At 45.4% G+C, this 19,113-nt stretch overlaps 1 protein-coding gene across 2 annotated transcripts in view; it reads left to right on the top strand.

Annotated features, from left to right (window-relative positions):
• Window positions 1–19,113, top strand: part of LOC122806909 (WD repeat-containing protein 76-like) — a 950,729-nt gene that overhangs the window by 592,546 nt on the left and 339,070 nt on the right. For both annotated transcript variants that reach the window (XM_044077718.1, XM_044077717.1), the window contains one exon: window positions 13,380–13,498. In XM_044077718.1, the coding sequence (XP_043933653.1) occupies window positions 13,380–13,498 (119 nt within the window). The remainder of the gene's footprint in view (window positions 1–13,379; window positions 13,499–19,113) is intronic.

The raw sequence follows: 19,113 nt of genomic DNA on the forward strand, positions 1-19,113 counted from the left end.
TGCAGATGCATCCATGAAGGACATAGTACAGTTTTGTACCTACCATAAATGTAGATGTCCGAACTGGATAGCATCTGCAGTCAGGATTACCCTCCCTCCTTCCCCTCTGTGGTACTCCTAGGGTGTTTACCCTCCTAATAGCTAGCTGTTGGGGGTCTTTATGGTGTATTTGTTTGTATATATGTACATACATGCTTATTGTTGTGTTTACCTCTATCTATTTGGAAACTTTGGCATCTATCCAAATTTTAGCCTGCAAGAGGTCTTCTGGCATCTGGGGCAAGAAACACTGAGGAAAATGGCGTCGGCTGATGCTTTTATACCCGAAGACCAACAGAGATGACGTCGGGTGGAGTGCGACATCAGCCGAAGCCGGACCCGGACTTTGGAATCCGGCCGACTGAAGGGCTGCCTGACGACAGGACAACCCAGTTGTTATGACTGCAGATGCTATCCAGTTCGGACATCTACATTTATGGTAGGTACAAAACTGTACTTTTCTTCTACTATCGCATTTCAACTAGCTGCTATTTCCAACTTCCATGATGGCTTTGAAGAGCATTCGATCTGATGTTGTCTTCTTCATTCTCCATCATAACAGTGTCTCAGATCCAACTCTCGGATCCAGCTCGGCCACTTCCCCAAACTTGGTGCGACTTTCAGGCTCCTCCCTCATACCCACATTGCCCTGCATCCACCCAACTACTTCAGATCTCATTTGCCGCTCAGCAAGTTCAGAAGAAGATTCCCTCTCTCAAGCCGTTTGTTAGTTATTGCAAAAAATGTCTTTTTCATATTTCTCCTGTCTCTTCTTTCTGGTGTGTGTGTTTGTGTGAGTGTGCGCTCTTATTTTTTTCTTTCCTCCTGTTTAAATTTTAACTACTGACTTTTTTTTAAGTTAGATTAATTTAAGGTTAGTGCTAAATTTATCCTTATTTTTTTAGTGCTTATAGTAAAATTCTTACCTCTCTGTTGTATCTCTTTGTTCTGTCCATTGTTTTTGGCAGGTCTTTTTCATCCTTATGGCTGACAAACTGGTTCCCGGCTTTAAGCACTGCACTTCTTGTGGGCATAAAATCCCCAGTCAGGATACCCACAAGGAGTGCGTGCACTGCCTGGGAGCCGAACATCTAAATGCTGAGTCTTCCATCTGTGTGGCTTTTAACCCTCGGTAGACACCAGATTGGACAAATTTATCTTAAGGGGCCTTCTTCCTTCCTCAGCTAAGGCTCAGACCCCTTCTCAGGCCTCTACCTCCTTGGCTTCTGCCAAGGAGTCCAAAAAGAGGTCCCTCCCTGTTTCCTCGAGGAATGCTCCAGAATCGAAGAAGACTAAGAAATCAGCGGATTCTTCCTCTGATCCACCAGTGTAGACTCCCCTCTTGGATTCTACAACTACCTCAGATCCGGGGGAGATCATCACTATTTCTCCAACTCTGTCGTCGGCTCCAACTTTGGATCCTACTACTGGGGATCCGAGGGCTTCAACGAAGTACCCGGCTCTATCCACCAAGTCTAAACACTGCAGGCCCCCCTTGTTAGCTTCATCCAGGTTCTCTAGAAGCTTGTCTGAGGCAGACGTGGACAGGTTGATGAGGATGTTTCTTAAGGCCCAGATTCAGATGGGGGTAGTCTCAGCTGCATCCCCTATCGGATCCGTGAGCTACTCTAGTCAGCTATCAGGACACCTTCTCCAATCTGGCCCTCGGCTTTGAGCCTACAGATTCAGGACTGCTGTGTGTGTTGGTTTAGGTGTAAAGGAAGTTTCCACCTTTGATGCTGAGAATGCCCTTGATGAGCCCTATTCTGGCTTTTTCAGAGCAGAGTCCTGGAGGGGCACCATTGGTGCTGAGTCCAAAGGATTGGAATAGTCTCCTTCTCTTTTGGTGCCTTCCCTTCCCTTGGGTGCTTCGGCCATAGATAGCTTGGGTCTGATCCCTTCTGGGGGCCATGGATCCATTGTAAATCCTTCCTGCTTTTTCTTGGTAGTTTCAACACTGGGAGAACTGGTTGGGGCTTCACTGGGTCCTTCGGCCTTTCAGGTAGTGGGGAGGGTTTTCTCCTTGGTTGGAGATTCGACTGTACAGGTTCTCCAATCTGCCCCTGTACCTCTATCAGATGCAGGCCTTACTCTTTCTCATCCTGCCAAGAGTCTTCTTATCCCTAGCAGCCCGCAGGATGTTCTTGCTCAGGAGGGAAGCCCTTTTTCCAATATTTCCCCAGAATACCCGGCTGAGGAAGTTCCTCAAAAGAGGATATGTAAAAGGAGGCCTGCAGACTCCCCATTGGAGTCTGTAACAGAGGGTACTGACTTTTTAATGAGGGAGAAGGTCCCCCCAATCCCCACCTGAAGATGTGTCCTTTGGAGATGTATTGGAGATCCTAAAGCAGAAAGGTGGGTGGTCTGCCCAACCGCCTTCCTCTGAGGAGTCACTTGTCATGGAGGCATTCAGGATGGGCCCATCTACATCCTGGGTGACTTCCCTAGCAGATGTCCTAGTGGACTTAATATCTCGTCATGCGTGGAAGGTACCAGACATCATCAAGCCTATTCCCAAGTAGCCTGATGGGTTTTTAGTGCCCCCTACAGACAGGAAACATTGGAGTAAGGCCCCCCTGGTCAGTGCTATCGTGGTCGCAGCGACCAACAAGAAAGTACTGGCAGAAGAATCTGACAGTGTCCATCTGCCAAGCAAGGAGTCCAGAGTGTTGGACAGAATTGGGAAGCACATTTACACCTTGGCAACCTTTGTGCTGAGGTTGTTGAATTATCTAGCTCATTTTACTCTGCTTCAGAGGGACCTGATTAAGGAATTGTCAGCCTCTCTCTGTCCATGTCTGAGGAGGAATTTAAGAAATGTCTCCCTAGCTGACAACTCTTTCATCTATTGCCAATTTCTTGATGAGGTTGATCTCCCATTCCAGGGAGGGCACTTCATGAGCATGTGGTTCATGACATTCCTTAAGAAGACATGCCTGGATGAGGCTATTTGATTTTGTGGAGCCCTTTAAGTCGTTGTTCGTTCATGCCTCTTACGATGGCTCCTCCCTTTTTGGGCCGTCAGTTAGAGACAATCTTACCCACAGCAAAAAGGACGGGAAGACCCTTTCTGCTGTTGGAATCAAGTTTTCTACCCCTCAGAGGTCCTTCTCCAGAAACTGTGGTTCCGCAAGTCTCAGGGGCCTTTCCAGGAACTGTGTGGAGAACCTTCCGCTAGAGGCAGAAGAGGAGGGTCTGATGGTAGACACCGCCCAAGAGGCAGAGGGGGGTATGCAGAAACAGGGCTTCAGGGAACCCCCTTCTAATAAGCCCTGCCAGCCTTCCTGAAATGCTGACTGTCTCCGGGGACAGTCAAAGAATGATTAGCTTTGCACTCTGAATCCTGGACTCAATTAACTCAAAACTATTGGGTGCTAAGAGTGATCTCCAGAAGCTGTTATATTCCTTTTTCCCTTCTGCCTTTGCTATCCAAAATCCTTCCAGACGTGCCACCCGGTCAAAGGAAGCAGGCAGCACAGGAAATTCAACAGCTGTTGCAAAAGAGAGTCATCCAGGAGGTTCTAGCTGAACAAAGAGGATACATAACCTACTCCTGCTTCTTTTTAGTGCCAAAAAAGACAGGGGACCTAAGACCAGTTCTGGATCTCGGCAAGTTAAACGAATGTCAAAAAGGCGAGGTTCCAGATGTTTATGATTCAGTCCATTCTGCCACTGTTGCACAAGGACACATGGATGTGCTCTATAGATCTTAAGGATGGGTACTATCACATCAAAATAGACAGGCGCACTCCAGGAGATATCTTCGCTTCTGGCTGGGAGCCAATCACTACCAGTTCAGAGCACTACCCTTTGGGCTCACTGGCTCAAAGGATTCCAGATGTTTCCATAATTGGACGATTGGCTCCTGTCCCTCCCACAAAGCATTGACTAATCCAATTAGCACCCTCACTGGTCATCACCATAAACATGAACAAGTCCAACTTCATTCCGGTTCAGAATTTAGAGTTCAGAGGTGCACAGCTCAACACAAGGAATCAGATAGCTTCTCTCCCTCTGCACCGAGTAGCCATTCTGAGGAATCGGATACAACAACTTTTTAGCACTACAAGCCCCCACACCACGACTGATCCTGCAGATCCTGAGGTCCATGTATGCAGCCATTCTGTTAGTTCCCCTAGCCAGATTTTTCATGCAAGTTCTGCAATGGACACTAACCAATCTATGGTCCATTCTGTTCCAGCCCTTGTCTTTTTGCATCAAACTGACTCCCATCTGCAGACGTCATGTCAGTTGGTGGATTCAGTAAGACAATGCTCTTCTCTGTGGACCATTTGTGAACAATCCCCTGATAACCACCATGACAGTGGATGCTTCCGAGTCTGTGTGTGGGGGGGGGGGCATTACAATTGAAGATGGTCCAAGGCACGTGTTTGCCTCACGAGATCAAGTTGCATATCAATGTTCTAATGTTTCAAGCCTTTCAGTATGTTCTCCCTGTGGGGACTATTGCAGTACACACTGACATGTCTGTTGTTTGGTACATCAACAAGCAAGGAGGAACCCGATGTTCATCGTGCATACAGCTGCAGTCATAACAGATGGGTTCTCCTGCCGTCATGTGGGTCCTCGGTCAGCCGAATTCCAAAGTCTAGGTCCGGCGTCAGTTGTCGTCGCCTCCTCCCTGACGTCAGAGCGCCAGGGGTATAAAAGAACCAGCCGACGCCATTTTCTTCAGTCTTTCTTGCCGCGCGGTGCCTGAAGCAGAAGCAGTTCCAAGTGCCGGTCGGCCAGCTCCTGAAATTACGAAAATTTTGCAACCGAAGTCTTCTTTAAAGCTAGGTACCCCGTTGGGGAAACTTTTCTTACCTCAGACCGATGTCAGACAAAGTTAATAATTGTATTTCTTGTGGGAAGCAAATACCGCATAAGGATTTTCATTCCCTCTGCATTCCTTGCTTAGGCCCAGGCCACGATGTCTCAGTTTGTCGTTTTTGTGCTACATTCAACAAACGCACCATTAAGCATCGGGCGGAGTTCACCCAGCATTATTTTGGTAAAAAATTTAACTATATTATGTTGCGGGATATTCCGACTCCTGTTTTGTCTAAAAAACGCCAAGATAAGGACCGACACATGCGGTCCATGGCCTCCGCCGACACCACGCCAAAGCCTACTACAGGTGGTCCAGTTCTCAGCGAGGCGCCTACGCAGCCCCTGCCTACCGACGACACTTCATTGGCGGTGTCTTCAGTGCCCGAGGTCGCAGGCTCCTCGGCCCACACTCCGACTACAGATACCGAAGCCACTCTTGGTGGTGAATCTCAAAATGTAGACAGGTCTGCCTCCTCTCAAGGTGTCTTCAGACCTTCCTCTTCTTTTTCTGTCAAGGCTTTCACTAAGTCTAAAGCAGCCATGCATTCTAAGCGACAAGCTCCACAGGGCCCTTCCCCAGGCCCCATGCCTAAAAAACAGATGCTTAAAATGGCTGAGGATTTGATTACTCTTATCAGGGGATCTCAACCCCCCCCCCCCCCGGATAAAAGGCCCAGAGTGGAGGAAGAATCCCCCTCCTCTGACCAGGCCTCCATTATTTCAGAACACTCTGATGAACAGGAACATTCTTACTCCCCTTTTGAAGATTCTGATGCTAAGGAGTCCATTCCCTCTGTCTCCCCCCCAGAGGATTACTCATTTGGAGAAACCTTGCATATATTAAGGGAACACTTCCACTGGGAAGGCCAAGAGTACTCAGATTCCAAGAAAAAGCTTAGGGACTTTCTCTTGCTACCTCAGCACAGGCCTCTAGCTATACCTCCTGTCTTAGACATCCTAGATTATGTGTACTCGGAGGCCTGCCTTAACCCGGATTCTTTACCTCCAGCACCAGTCAAGCCTGACGGGTATTACCGGGTTCCTGACTCACACCAATTTTTATACAAAAGTCATGCAGCTGACCCAGAAACTATCTCACAGGGCCCCAAGGGAATTCAGGCCTCCACTGCAAAAAACCCATTACCTTCCGAGAGGGACTCCAGATCCTTAGAAAGGTGGGGAAAAAAGGTATACACCTCAGCCACCTTAACCATGAGGGCATTAAACTGCCAGTTCCATATGCTAAAGTACCAACAGTTTATGTTATCACAGTTGAGAAGCAAAATGTCACAACCTGAACAGCGAGACTTGAAGGAGTTGCAAGATTTGATACATAGTGCAGAACAAGTGGGCAAACATACCTTGCAATGTGGTTTTGATGCTCTAGAGGCCTCATGTAGAGCTGCTGTTACAGGATCAGTCATACGTAGACATGCCTGGCTCAAGGAGCAAACCTTACCAGATCATGTCAAAGCTAAATTACTAGATGCCCCTCTTCAAAAGGATGTATTATTTGGTGTTAAAGCTGAGGAGGTATTAAAGAAAATGGAGGAAAAGGCTAAATCATTGCAAACAGTGAAAGATTTTCTACAGGTACATCCACCATGTTTCAGTAGAAATTGGCCTTCCAAAAATTGGTCCTTTCCAGCCACGGACAGACCCCAGAGAGGTAGATACAGGCGCCCGAGGGGCAGAGGGCAATCTCAAGGATCATATAGGGGCAGGCAATGGCAAGCTCCTACACAAAGAGGTGGTGAGGATAGTTCGCAGCCAGTCAGAAAGCAAGCCCAATGACTTTCCCCTTTGCATGCCAAGCAAGGCTCAAATGGCAGCACCCTTAGGTGGAAAACTGGCATGATTTTCAAAAAATTGGCATATTGTCACAAAAGACAAATGGATCCTGGACATTATAAACAGAGGCTACAGATTCCATTTTCACACCCTTCCAAAAATGAGAAGCATGCCAAACCTGCCACACAATCAAAGGGCAGAGGCACAAAGACAAATTTCAGATCTCATGGACATGAAAGCTATTCAAGAGGTACCTACTCATGAACAAGGTCAAGGTTTTTATTCCAGACTATTCCTGGTACCAAGGAAGGGAAAAGATTGGAGACCTATATTGGACCTATCCATCCTAAACACATTTTTACTCGTACCAAAATTCAAGATGCTCACATTACAGCAGCTTCTTCCCATGCTGGGCAAGGAGTCTTGGCTGGTAACACTGGACCTCAAGGAGGCATACCTGCATGTCCCAATCAGACAAAATTGCAGAAGATACCTCAGATTTCTTGCTGGTTCAACCCATTATCAATTCTCTGCATTGCCCATTGGCTTATCTACTCCGCCCAGAGTATTCACGAAATGCCTGGCATCAGTAATTGCCTACTGCAGACTTCAAGGGATACAAATATACCCATGTTTGGACGACTGCCTGATCCAAGCGGACAGCAAGCACATACTTCTGAAACATCTGGCTTTTGTAATAATGTTGTTGAATTCTCTGGGATACACAGTCAACAAAAAGAAATCAAGGCTAATACCCTCTCAGAAAATAATTTTCCTGGGTGCCAACTTGGACACAAACACCCAGATGGCCTACCTCACACCAGAGAAGCAGGGGCAACTAACTCAATACTTCAGAAAACTATTAAATTTCACCAGGCTGACTGCAAGGAAAATCCTGCAGGCTCTGGGATTCATGGCATCTTTCATTCTACTAATCCCATGTGCAAAGCTGCATATGAGGAAACTTCAATGGTACCTGAAAAACCTATGGTCTCAACACAGCCACAGTTTGGAAACAATAATACCACTAATTCCATGTCTTCAAAAGGAATTTCTGTGGTGGGCTCAAGCATGCCAAACAAACACAGGTCTCCCATTCTGCAAGCCTCAAGCAAATCAAGTCATCACAACAGACGCTTCGGACTACGCCTGGGGGACGCACATGACAGATCGGTGCATTCAGGGCAAATGGTCCCAGAAAGAAAAGCACCTTCACATCGATCAAAAGGAAATGCTAGCAGTAACAAATGCTAGTACAGCTTTCAAAGACCTTCTGCATCCAGGTCAACTATTGATAAGGACAGACAACACCATAGTAATGTGGTACATAAACAGGGAGGAACCCATTCATACCCCCTGTGCAGGCTGGCCATGTCACTTTGGAACATGGCCCTGGAATTACAAATCGAACTTCAAGCACAGTGCTTGCCAGGCAAGGAAAACACGCTGGCAGACAACCTAAGCAGGAATATGACAGATCCACACGAATGGAAGTTGCATCCTCAAGTTTTTACAGAGATAATTCAAGCATGGGGAAGGCCAGACATAGATCTCTTTGCCTCCCACAAAAATCACCAATTGACAAAATTCTGCTCAAGGACTTTCCATCCACAGGCCTGGAGAATGGACTCTCTCTTTCAGTTAGACAACAATGACAGTTTATGCCTTTCCACCTCTTCCTGTACTGCCCAATGTTCTACTAAAAACCAGAGCAGACAGACCAAAGATGATTCTCATTGCTCCAGACTGGCCAAGACAGCACTGGTACCCACTCCTGAGGAGCCTGACGCATTCCCCTCCATGGACCCTACCTCGAATGCCTCTTCTTCTGACTCAGCACAGCTTCAAAACTCTTCACAGTCAGCTGAAAACACTCAATCTGGCCACATGGAAGATTCCTTAACATCACAACAGACCCTACTCTCCAAGGAGGTGCAGGATGTCATTTTGGAGGCCAGAAGGCCGTCTACCAGAAAAGCTTACTCCGCAAAATGGAAACGGTTTTGTGCCTGGAATGAGAAAAAGGGCCAGAATCCTGGAAAACTGAATTTACCTTAAATATTACAGTATCTAGCTGAGCTGCTAAGCAGTGGACTTTCATTCTCCTCCATCAAAATCCATGCCTCAGCCATTTCTGCAGAATGCAACACTGATCCACCTTTATTCTCTCACCCCCTCTTAAGACAGTTCCTCAGAGGGGCAAAGAATATAAAACCCCCAAGGAAACAACCAATACCTGCTTGGGATCTCAATTTCATACTAGAAAAGCTGACCCTGCCTCCTTTTGAGCCAGCTGCCTCAACAGATTTGCAATATTTGTCCTGGAAAACAGCTTTCCTTCTGGCTATCACCTCAGCTTGTAGGGTATCGGAACTACAAGCCCTCATGGCTGTGCAGCCTTTTATCATCTTCCATCAGGACAGAGTTTCCTTACGAACCAACCCGTCCTTTGTGCCAAAGGTGGTATCCAGGGTAGCTTTGAATCAGGCTATACACTTACCTACCTTTTACCCTAATCCTCAAAACAAAGGGGAGAGACTACTACATTCCTTGGACATCCACAGACAGCTGCGTTATTATGTGGACAGAACAAAGCCTTTCAGAAAATCAGAACAGCTCTTTGTGTCCTATGCTGTAGGAGCTCAAGGGAAACCAATTTCCAAACAGACAATTTCAAAATGGATAGCCCACTGCATACGCTTTTGTTACTCTTTTCATGGTGAGACTGTACCTGCAGGCATCAGATCTCACTCCACAACGGCCACAGCTACCTTTGCAGCTTTCCTCAGAGGAGTTCCTACCAAGGATATATTGGAAGCAGCCACTTGGAGTTATGTGCATACCTTTTCCAAGCACTACCACCTACCATTATACTCCAAAACTAGAGCAGGCTTTGCCACAGCAGTCTTGCAGGGCATTCTGGCTCCTCCTAGTTCCACCTAGTGCTTACCACCCCTTTCTTAGCTTTGGGATTCTACCCATCTGTTATGACTGCAGCTGTATGCACGATGAACATAGTACAGTTTTGTACCTACCATAAATGTAGATGTTCGAGTGCTAATACAGCTGCAGTCCAGGTTTCCCTCCCTCCTTCCCCTCTTGGGGTATTCTTTTATGGTGTATTTGCTTGCAACTACTTTTTTTTTTTTTTTGATTATATTGCATTGCTTTATTACACAAATTTATGTATTGCCTTCCTTCTGGGGGCACCTGACATCTGGGGCAAGAAAAACTGAAGAAAATGGCGTCGGCTGGTTCTTTTATACCCCTGGCGCTCTGACGTCAGGGAGGAGGTGACAACAACCGACGCCGGACCTAGACTTTGGAATTCGGCCAACCGAGGACCCGCCTGACGGCAGGAGAACCCATCTGTTATGACTGCAGCTGCATTAGCACTCGAACATCTACATTTATGGTAGGTACAAAACTGTACTTTCTTTGCAGGGAGGCCATGAGAGTGTGGGAATGGGCGATCTCTTCAGACCACCTTCTAATTTCAACACTTGTTCTGGGGAAAACCAGCGATCTGGTGGACAGACTCAGCAGATTTCTTCTGATTCCACATGAGTGGTCCCTCAACCAGTCAGTAACGACCATCATCTTCAGCAGCTGGCATCAACCTTGCTGCCACCTTTTTGTTTTCCCTCCTCACCAACAAGTGCAGCAAGTTTTTTGCTCTGATCCCCCCTCCAGGAGAGTCCCCAAGGGATGTTCTGGTCCACGATTGGCCCCCAGGTCTCCTGAATGCTTACCCCCTTGTCCCACTCATCCCCAGTTTTTTTCAGAAGGCAAGTAGGTTGAAGAGTTCAGTCATCTTCATTGGCCCTTTCTGGCCTGGCCAAGTGTGGTTCCCCTTTCTTTGACCTCATCTGAAGTATCCTCCTTGGATACTGGAGCCCACTCAGGATCTCTTCTCTCACCCGTTAGGGATACAACACCCCAACATTCGAACCCTGAAATTGACCGCTTGCTTTCTCCACTTCTGACCTTAATTAGACAGTCCAGGATTCAGTCCCCAGTTTAAAAAAAATTTAGCATCATAAAAGGCTTCTACTAAGAAAGTCTACAATACCAAGTGGAGGAGGTTTGTTGTTTGGGCTATTAACAGGAACACTGACCCTTTTTCAGCGCCTGTGTCAGATGTGTTACTGTTTCTCAGTACTCTTTTTAATGACAGTGCTAGCTTTTCCACTATTAAGTTACATACAGTTAGTTATTATTTCTAATTTTCATACAGCAAGTGGGACACGTTCCTTGTTCACGTTTAGATTGTGTAAATCTTTCATGAAAGGTATTTTCTTATTAAGGCCCCCATTAGGGATCCTTCTCCCCTTGGGACCTTACTTTGATACTGCAGGTGTTGATACAAGGCCCCTATGAACCTGCAGCTACTTGTGACATAAATAGTGGAAAATGGCTATCCAGGTGGCTGTGACTTCGGCCAAGAGGATTTCTGGGCTTCGGGCTCTATTGTCTAAACCCCATTATATTTTGTTCCATAGAGATAGTGTCCTTGTGTACTATTCCATCCTTTATGCCTAAGGTGACTACAGAAAGCAATATCAGTCAGTCTGTTCAACTACCAGTACTCTCCCATTTTTTTAACAAAGGGGAGTATATCCTTCACCTCTACATTCATAGATGGCTCTGTTTTTATCTGCACAGAACCAAATAGCACAGAGTCTGATTAGCTTTTTATAGCTTTTTCTCAAAATAGACTTGGTCAAGCGGTATCAAAAATTACCTTAGAAAAATGGATCTCAGATTGCATTTATTTTGTTTATTCCTCTAGAGGATTACATTTACCTAAACCTCCTAAGGCACATTCCACAGAGCTATGGCTACTTCCTCAACTTTCTATGCCAGAACTTCTGTTGACATTTGTGTAGCAGCCACTTGGTCTAATAATACACCTTTGTATCACACTACAAGTTGGATGTTATTTCCAGGAGCAGAGCTTTGTTCAGCACAGTGGTGCTTTGGCATGTCCTTCTATGAGGACCACCCAAGGTTCTCATATCTGGGAACTCAGACCCTCTCATGAGGGTGAATAAAGAAGACAACATCAGATTAAAAAGTTATGTCTTACCATTACTTGGCATCTGTGTTGTCTTCCTTCATTCATCTTCATTTTCTCACCCAACCACCCCCCTGCCTTTCTTCTTGAGGAACCTGGATGATCTCAGGACTGTTATGTCCTATGTCTGAGCCTCTTCTGCCAATCTTTGATGTCTGAGAGTGGCATGTCTGGTTTCGCAAACTCTATATGAGGTAGTTGGGTGGCTGCCGGGCATTGTGGTATGAGGGAGAAGCTGGAGAGTCAGATCCAAGTCTGTGGAAGTAGCCGAGCCAGATCTGAGGGATGTATCCAAGACCCTGTTGTGAGGATGAACGGAGGAAGGCAACACAGATGCCAAGTTATGGTAAGAAATATCTTTTTATTAATTTCACACAGGTTGTGTAAAGTTTTTATCAAAAGAACATTAAGGTTAAAACCACCTTATATGGAACCTGTCATTCCTTGGGATCTTAATATGGTTCTACAGTCCTTAGTCCATTCCCCTTTTGAGCCAGCAGCTGCTTACGACTTAAAGATCCTTTCATGGAAAACTATTTGGCTGGTAGCAATTTCAGAGATTCATGCCTTATCTTCAAAACCACCATACTTGATTTTGCATAAGGACAGGGTGATACTGCGAACCAACCCATCCTTTCTTCCAAGAGTGGTATCAGAAACTAACATTAATCATCTACTGATGTACCAGTCTTATTCCCTAATTTCTCTAACATGTAAGAATATTGTTTACACTTATTAGATATTCAGAGACCGTTGCGATTTTATCTCAGCAGAACTAAGGAATTTAGGAAGTCGGACCAGTTATTTGTTTCCTTCTCAGGTCCATCCATGGGTAAACCTGTTTCTAAGGTCATTTTGTCTAAGTGGTTAAAGGAATGTATAACCTTCATCTACAATAAGAAAAACCTCCAATTACCAGCGCCTGTGAGAGCGCATTCTACAAGGGCAATAGCCGCACCTGCTGTTTTCCACTCTAAAGCTTCCATGGATGAAATATGTGCATCAGCAACCCAACCTGGCTACTCCACATATCTTTATCACTCATTACAAAGTGGATCCGGTCTCCAGGGGAAGACTATCTTTTGGCTCTATAATGTTCAGGAATATCCTTCATATAGCCTTCCAAGATGCAAGGTACCTGGGGATTCTGTCCCATACATCAAGGATAAATGTAGATTGACAACATCAGATAAAGAAGTTATGTACTTACCAAAACTGTCCATCTGTGTTATCGATCTTCATTTGTCCTTGACACCCCGCCCTCTTCCCCCTCCTTCAGACTCCTTGGAAGAACTGACTCTAGTCCTGTTTATCTCTTATCTTATTTCAGATATGACCTTGGACAAAGCCTTCTTCAATGGTTATAGGACTAATTTCTTTTCCTGTCTTCCTTTATAGCTGCAAACACGATATGAGGTAGTCTGGGTAGGGACTTTGCTCGAGAGTTTTTGGTTCCCACAAGCTGCTATAATGGCTGAGCTGGTTCTGAGAGTTGGAACTGAGTCCCATACGTCAGGGATAAATGAAGACTGACAACGGAGATCGAATGTTATGGTAGGTACATAACTTCTTTTTATTGTTGTTAAATTAAGTATTTAGAAAAATTTTGAAGGGACTTAGTATCCATTTGTTTGCTCAGATTTATAGGATGGAAGATTTTTCACTTACTTCCTTCGATTTTTTGGGGCGGGATGGCTCCACTCTGATAGTTAGTCAGTTTGATGGAGGGTTTGCAGTAGTTGACAGAAGGACACCAGGGTAAGTTATAACAAATCATTCTGTAGAGTATTAATTTAAAGCAGTTGTTTTCCTAGTAATTACTGTGTTTCAAGAAGTGTTGCAGCATAAACTTTTGTTGACTATAGAGTGCAGCTGAACTTCAAACAGTAGAAGAGTAATCTGATTTTACTGTCTTGATACCGGTCAAGCAAAATGCAGCAGGAATGATACTTTTTTGTTGTAGATGGTTAAACAAGGCCTCCACCCAAATGAAAAGTTGTTCTTTTTACAAAGTGATTTCCTTCCCTATAATTCAACATTAAAAGTGCCACATACAGAACGAACCTCATTTAATCCATTATTTCATCTGTTTTGTGCTTGAATTTTTCTGTTTGATTTTTTGTAAAATCTTCCATTTTTTCCCTGTTTCTTATCTGTTACATTGTAAAAGCTATGATGGCAGAGTAATTAGGTCAGGGCATTGACTCTTAACAAAGTCATGAAAGAATGAATACATGAATAAATAAATAATGGCTGTTGAACATGAGTATTTAAATGAGCCTTAACCACAGATTACTAGTATCACACCTCATATAGTAGTGTAACCTGGAGCTACAGTTCAGTCTGAACAAAAGTAAGGGTTTCAGGCTTACTTTTCAGGTGTAAATAAAAAAGAAATCTCCATCCACATATTAGTTTATTTTTCTTGTCACAAATTAATGACATTTCCTTTTACTCATACCGGAAGACTGGCACAAAGAGGGAAAATATTTTCATCTTGCACTCATGATTTTCTGTCAGATTTAGATTTTTTTTACACTGCATTTTTTGTAAAATTATTATCTTCTTGTGGTTTTTGTTTTAGCAGATGTCCTTCAAGGATGCATCTGCAGTCATAACATATGGGTTGTCCTGCCTCAGGCAGCCCTTCGGTCGGCCGGATTCCAAAGTCTGGGTCTGGCCTCGGCTGATGTCGCACTTTCCCCGACGTCAGAGCGTCTGGGATATAAAAGCATCAGCCGACGCCATTTTCCTCAGTCTTTCTTGCCGCGCGGTGCCCGAAGCAGAAGCAATTCGCAAGTGCCGGTCGGTCAGATCCTGTGATAAGAAGAAATTCAGCTATTGAAGACTTCAAAAAAGCTAAGTACCCCGTTGGGGACTCTTTCTTGCCTCAGCCAATGTCAGATAAAGTAAATAATTGTTTAACTTGTGGGAAACAAATACCTCATAAGGATTTCCACTCTTACTGCCTCCCTTGCTTAGGCCCAGACCACGACGTCTCGTCATGTTCAGCCTGTGCTTCCTTCAACCGACGAACTCTTAGACGTCGGTCGGAGTTTGCAGAGGAATTCTTTGGGGCTAATTTCGCATATAAGATGCCGTCGGAGACTCCGACTTCGCATTTGGTGAAAAAACGGAAGGACAAGGACCGACACTCGCGGCCCGTGGTTTCGGCTGAAACCATGGTAAGGCCTACCGCGAGTGTCTCGGTTTCGGCCGAAACCAAGTCCTCGGAGCTTCCTTTAACCGAATCCACTCAACCGACCACCGCGGCCCTGGGGGCCCCGGCTGAGTTGGCCACCGAGCTACCTACCGAAACCAGTGTCCAAGAAATGTCCGACACCATACCTTTGGACAAATCTACTCCTGCACGTGGGGCAGCTAGACCCCCTGTTTCCATGTCCATTAAGGCTTTTTCCAGGGCTAAAGCTGCCAAACTTACTAAAGCTTTGCCTCCCAAAACCACCTCCCAGAGGCCTTCTTCTTCTAGTTCTCAGATCCTCAGCCTTGCAGAGGATCTTATTTCTTTAATTAGAGGTTCTCAGCCTCACCCGGACAGGGGCTCTCACCCACCACCAGACAAAAGGCCCAGGACTGAGCCCTCTGACCAACACTCTTCAGATGAGTCTACGGATGGATCTGAGTTAACAGACCACCAGGAGGAGGCTTATTCCCCCTATGAGGATTCTGATGCTGAAGAATCTATTCCTTCGGCCTCCCCTCCTGAAGAGTTTTCTTTTGGTGAGACTCTACATTCCATGAGAGAGCATTTTCAATGGCAGGGTCAGGAATTTTCTGATTCTAGAAAGAGATTAAGGACCTTTTGCATTTGCCTCAACATAGGCCCTTAGCTATACCTCCTGTTTTGCATGTTATTGATGATGTGTACAATGATGTTAGTACAGCCCCTGATACTCTCCCCCCGGCACCTGCCAAACCTGATAGATACTACAGGGTCCCGGATTCTCATTTCCATCTGTATAAGGCCCATTCCGCAGACCCAGACACTATTTCTCAGGGCCCTAAAGGAGTTGCAGCTGCCACTGCCAAAAATCCTCTCCCTTCTGAAAGGGAGTCTAGAGCTTTAGAGAGATGGGGAAAGAAGGTATATACTTCTGCAACTCTTTCTGTGAGGGCATTAAATTGTCAATTTCATATGATACAGTACCAAGAGTATTTGTTAGATGAACTGAATAAGAAACTTACTTCTTCTGAACCCCTTGACCGTAAATTCCTTCAGGACGTGGTACATAACTCACAGCAGGTTAGTAATCATTTCTTAAAGTGTGGTTATGATGCACTGGAGGCTTCATGTAGGTCAGCTATGACTGGGGCAGTTATTCGTAGGCATGCCTGGCTGAAGGAACAATCCCTGCCAGACCATGTTAAAGCTAAACTCCTGGATGCTCCAATGGAAAAACAAAAATTATTTGGCTCCTCGGCTCAGGAGGTCTTAAAGAAATTTGAAGAAAAGGCTAAATCTGTGCAAACAGTTAAGGATTTTCTGCAAGTACAACCACCGAGATTCAGCAGAAACTGGCCTACTAAGAATTGGTCCTTTCCAGACTCAGACAGAGCCCAGAGAGGCAGGAACAGGTGTCCTAGAGGTAGAGGGCAAGCTAGGGGCTCCTACAGAGGCCGTCAGTGGCAGCCTACCAACCAGAGAGGTAGTGCAGCAACAGCAACAACAACTACTACTCCAGGACAGACACAATGACTTCACTTTGATTCCGCCTACCAGGGCTCAATTGGAAGCACCCTTGGGCAGAAAGCTTTCTTTATTCTCAAAAAACTGGCATTATATTACAAGGGACACATGGACACTGCAAATAATAGACAAAGGATACAGGTTCCACTTCCACACTTTGCCAAGAAGAAACGGAATGCCAAACCTGCCACCAAATCAGAGGGCAGAGGCTTTAAAGCAGATCAACAACTTACTTCAAATGAAAGCCATAGAAAAGGTACCTCTTTCAGAACAAGGTCAAGGATTCTACTCCAGACTATTCCTTGTTCCAAGAAAAGAAAATCAATGGAGGCCTATTCTCGATCTGTCCTCACTAAATACTTTCCTCATTGTGCCAAAATTCAAGATGCTGACCCTACAGCAACTTCTTCCCATGCTGGGCAAGGAGTCTTGGCTGGTGACTCTAGATCTCAAGGAGGCATACCTGCATGTCCCTATTCGACCGAGTTGCAGAAGACACCTCAGATATCTTGCAGGATCAGAGCATTATCAATTCTCAGCATTGCCCTTTGGCTTATCTACTGCGCCCAGAGTATTCACGAAATGCCTGGCATCAGTAATTGCACACTGCAGACTTCAGGGGATTCAAATCTACCCATATCTGGACGACTGCCTTATACAAGCGGACACCAAGGAACATTTGATAAAGGACTTGGCATATGCCATCCACCTACTACAGGCCTTGGGATACACAGTCAACATCCAAAAATCAAGACTTGTTCCATCCCAAAGGATAACCTTTTTGGGTGTAGATCTAGACACAACCACCCAAATGGCCTTTCTCACAGAAGAAAAACAAAAACAACTTCCGGATTGCTTCATGAATCTGACAAGACAAACTCAGCTAAGTGCAAGGAAAATCCTGCAGGCACTGGGTTACATGGCATCCTGCATAATTCTGATTCCACAGGCCAGGCTGCATATGAGAAAATTACAATGGTACCTAAGGAGTGTATGGTCTCAGCACAGTCACAGTTTAGAAGCTTTAATACCAATTATTCCTTGCCTTCAGAAGGAATTCCTGTGGTGGGCTCATGCCTGCCAGTCCAACAGAGGGTTGCCTTTCAACAAACCAAGAACAAAGCAAACCATCACCACGGACGCTTCGGACCGAGGATGGGGAGCACACATGGAGGGCAAATGTATCCAAGGCTTATGGTCTCAAGGACAGCTGTGCATGCACATAAACCAAAAGGAAATGCTGGCAGTGATACACGCAATCGAGGCCTTCAAACCTTTCCTTCATCAAGGTCACCTGTTAATAAGGACAGACAACACCACAGTCATGTGGTACATAAACAAGCAGGGAGGCAAACATTCCTACCCCCTATGCAGGCTGACTATGAATCTATGGGAGCTGTGCCTGAAACTCAATATCCAACTACAGTCCCAGTTCGTGCCAGGAAAAGAAAATGTACTGGCAGACAGCTTAAGCAGAACTACCATGGATGCACACGAATGGATGCTGCACCCAGATATCTTCCTACTCATAACAAAAGCATGGAGACAGCCGGAAATAGATCTGTTCGCTTCCCCCCACAACCATCAACTGAAGACATTCTGCTCAAGGACGTATCACCCAAAAGCTTGGAGGGTGGACTCCCTCTCTTTCAGCTGGAAAGCTCTAACAGTATATGCCTTCCCACCTCTCCCATTAATGTCCAAGATTTTACTGAAGATCAGGGCAGAACAGCCAAGAGTGATTCTGATAGCTCCAGACTGGCCAAGGCAGCACTGGTACCCACTACTGAGGAGCATGTCACAGGCGAAACCATGGCCTCTCCCCCTATGGCCTCTTCTTCTGACGCAGAACAACTTCAAGATCATGCATCCCAACTTGAAAACATTGCAGCTAACTGCCTGGAAAATTCCATAAATCCCCCTCACAATAACTTATCACAGAGAGTAAAGGACATTATTATGGAAGCCCGACGGCCTTCCACAAGGAAGACATACTCAGCAAAATGGAAAAGATTTCTCATTTGGAGCACAACAAAAGGCTTAGATGTGGCAGTGGCGACTATGACACATATTCTGGAATACTTAGCAGAATTGTTCCACAACGGCCTGTCCTATTCTTCCATAAAGATTCATGCCTCAGCAATTTCAGCAGAATACAATGTGGATCCACCTATCTTCTCGCACCCTCTCCTCAGGCAATTTCTGAGAGGGATCAAAAACATCAATCCTCCAAGAAAACCCCCTTTACCTACTTGGGATCTCAACTTTGCGCTGGAGAAACTAACACTTCCTCCCTTTGAACCAGCAGCATCGGCGGATCTACAGTTTCTGTCTTGGAAAACTGCATTCCTTCTGGCCATAACTTCAGCAAGAAGAGTATCTGAGTTACAAGCTTTAAAGGCAGTACAGCCATTTCTTATCTTCCATCAGGACAGAGTCTCACTAAGAACCAATCCTACTTTTATGCCAAAGGTGGTTATCTAGGGTATCCCTGAACCAAGCTATTCACTTGCCTACATTCTTCCCAAATCCACAAAACAGAGGGGAAAAACTTCTACAAACTCTGGATATACACAGACAACTATGCTACTACTTGGACAGAACTAAAACTTTCAGAAAAACTGACCAACTCCTTGTAGCATATGCTGCTGGGGTACAAGGAAAA

Source organism: Protopterus annectens, chromosome 7.part0 (genome assembly GCF_019279795.1).
Source record: "Protopterus annectens isolate FY-2018-M chromosome 7.part0, PAN1.0, whole genome shotgun sequence".
NCBI classification, from domain to species: Eukaryota; Metazoa; Chordata; order Ceratodontiformes; family Protopteridae; genus Protopterus; species Protopterus annectens.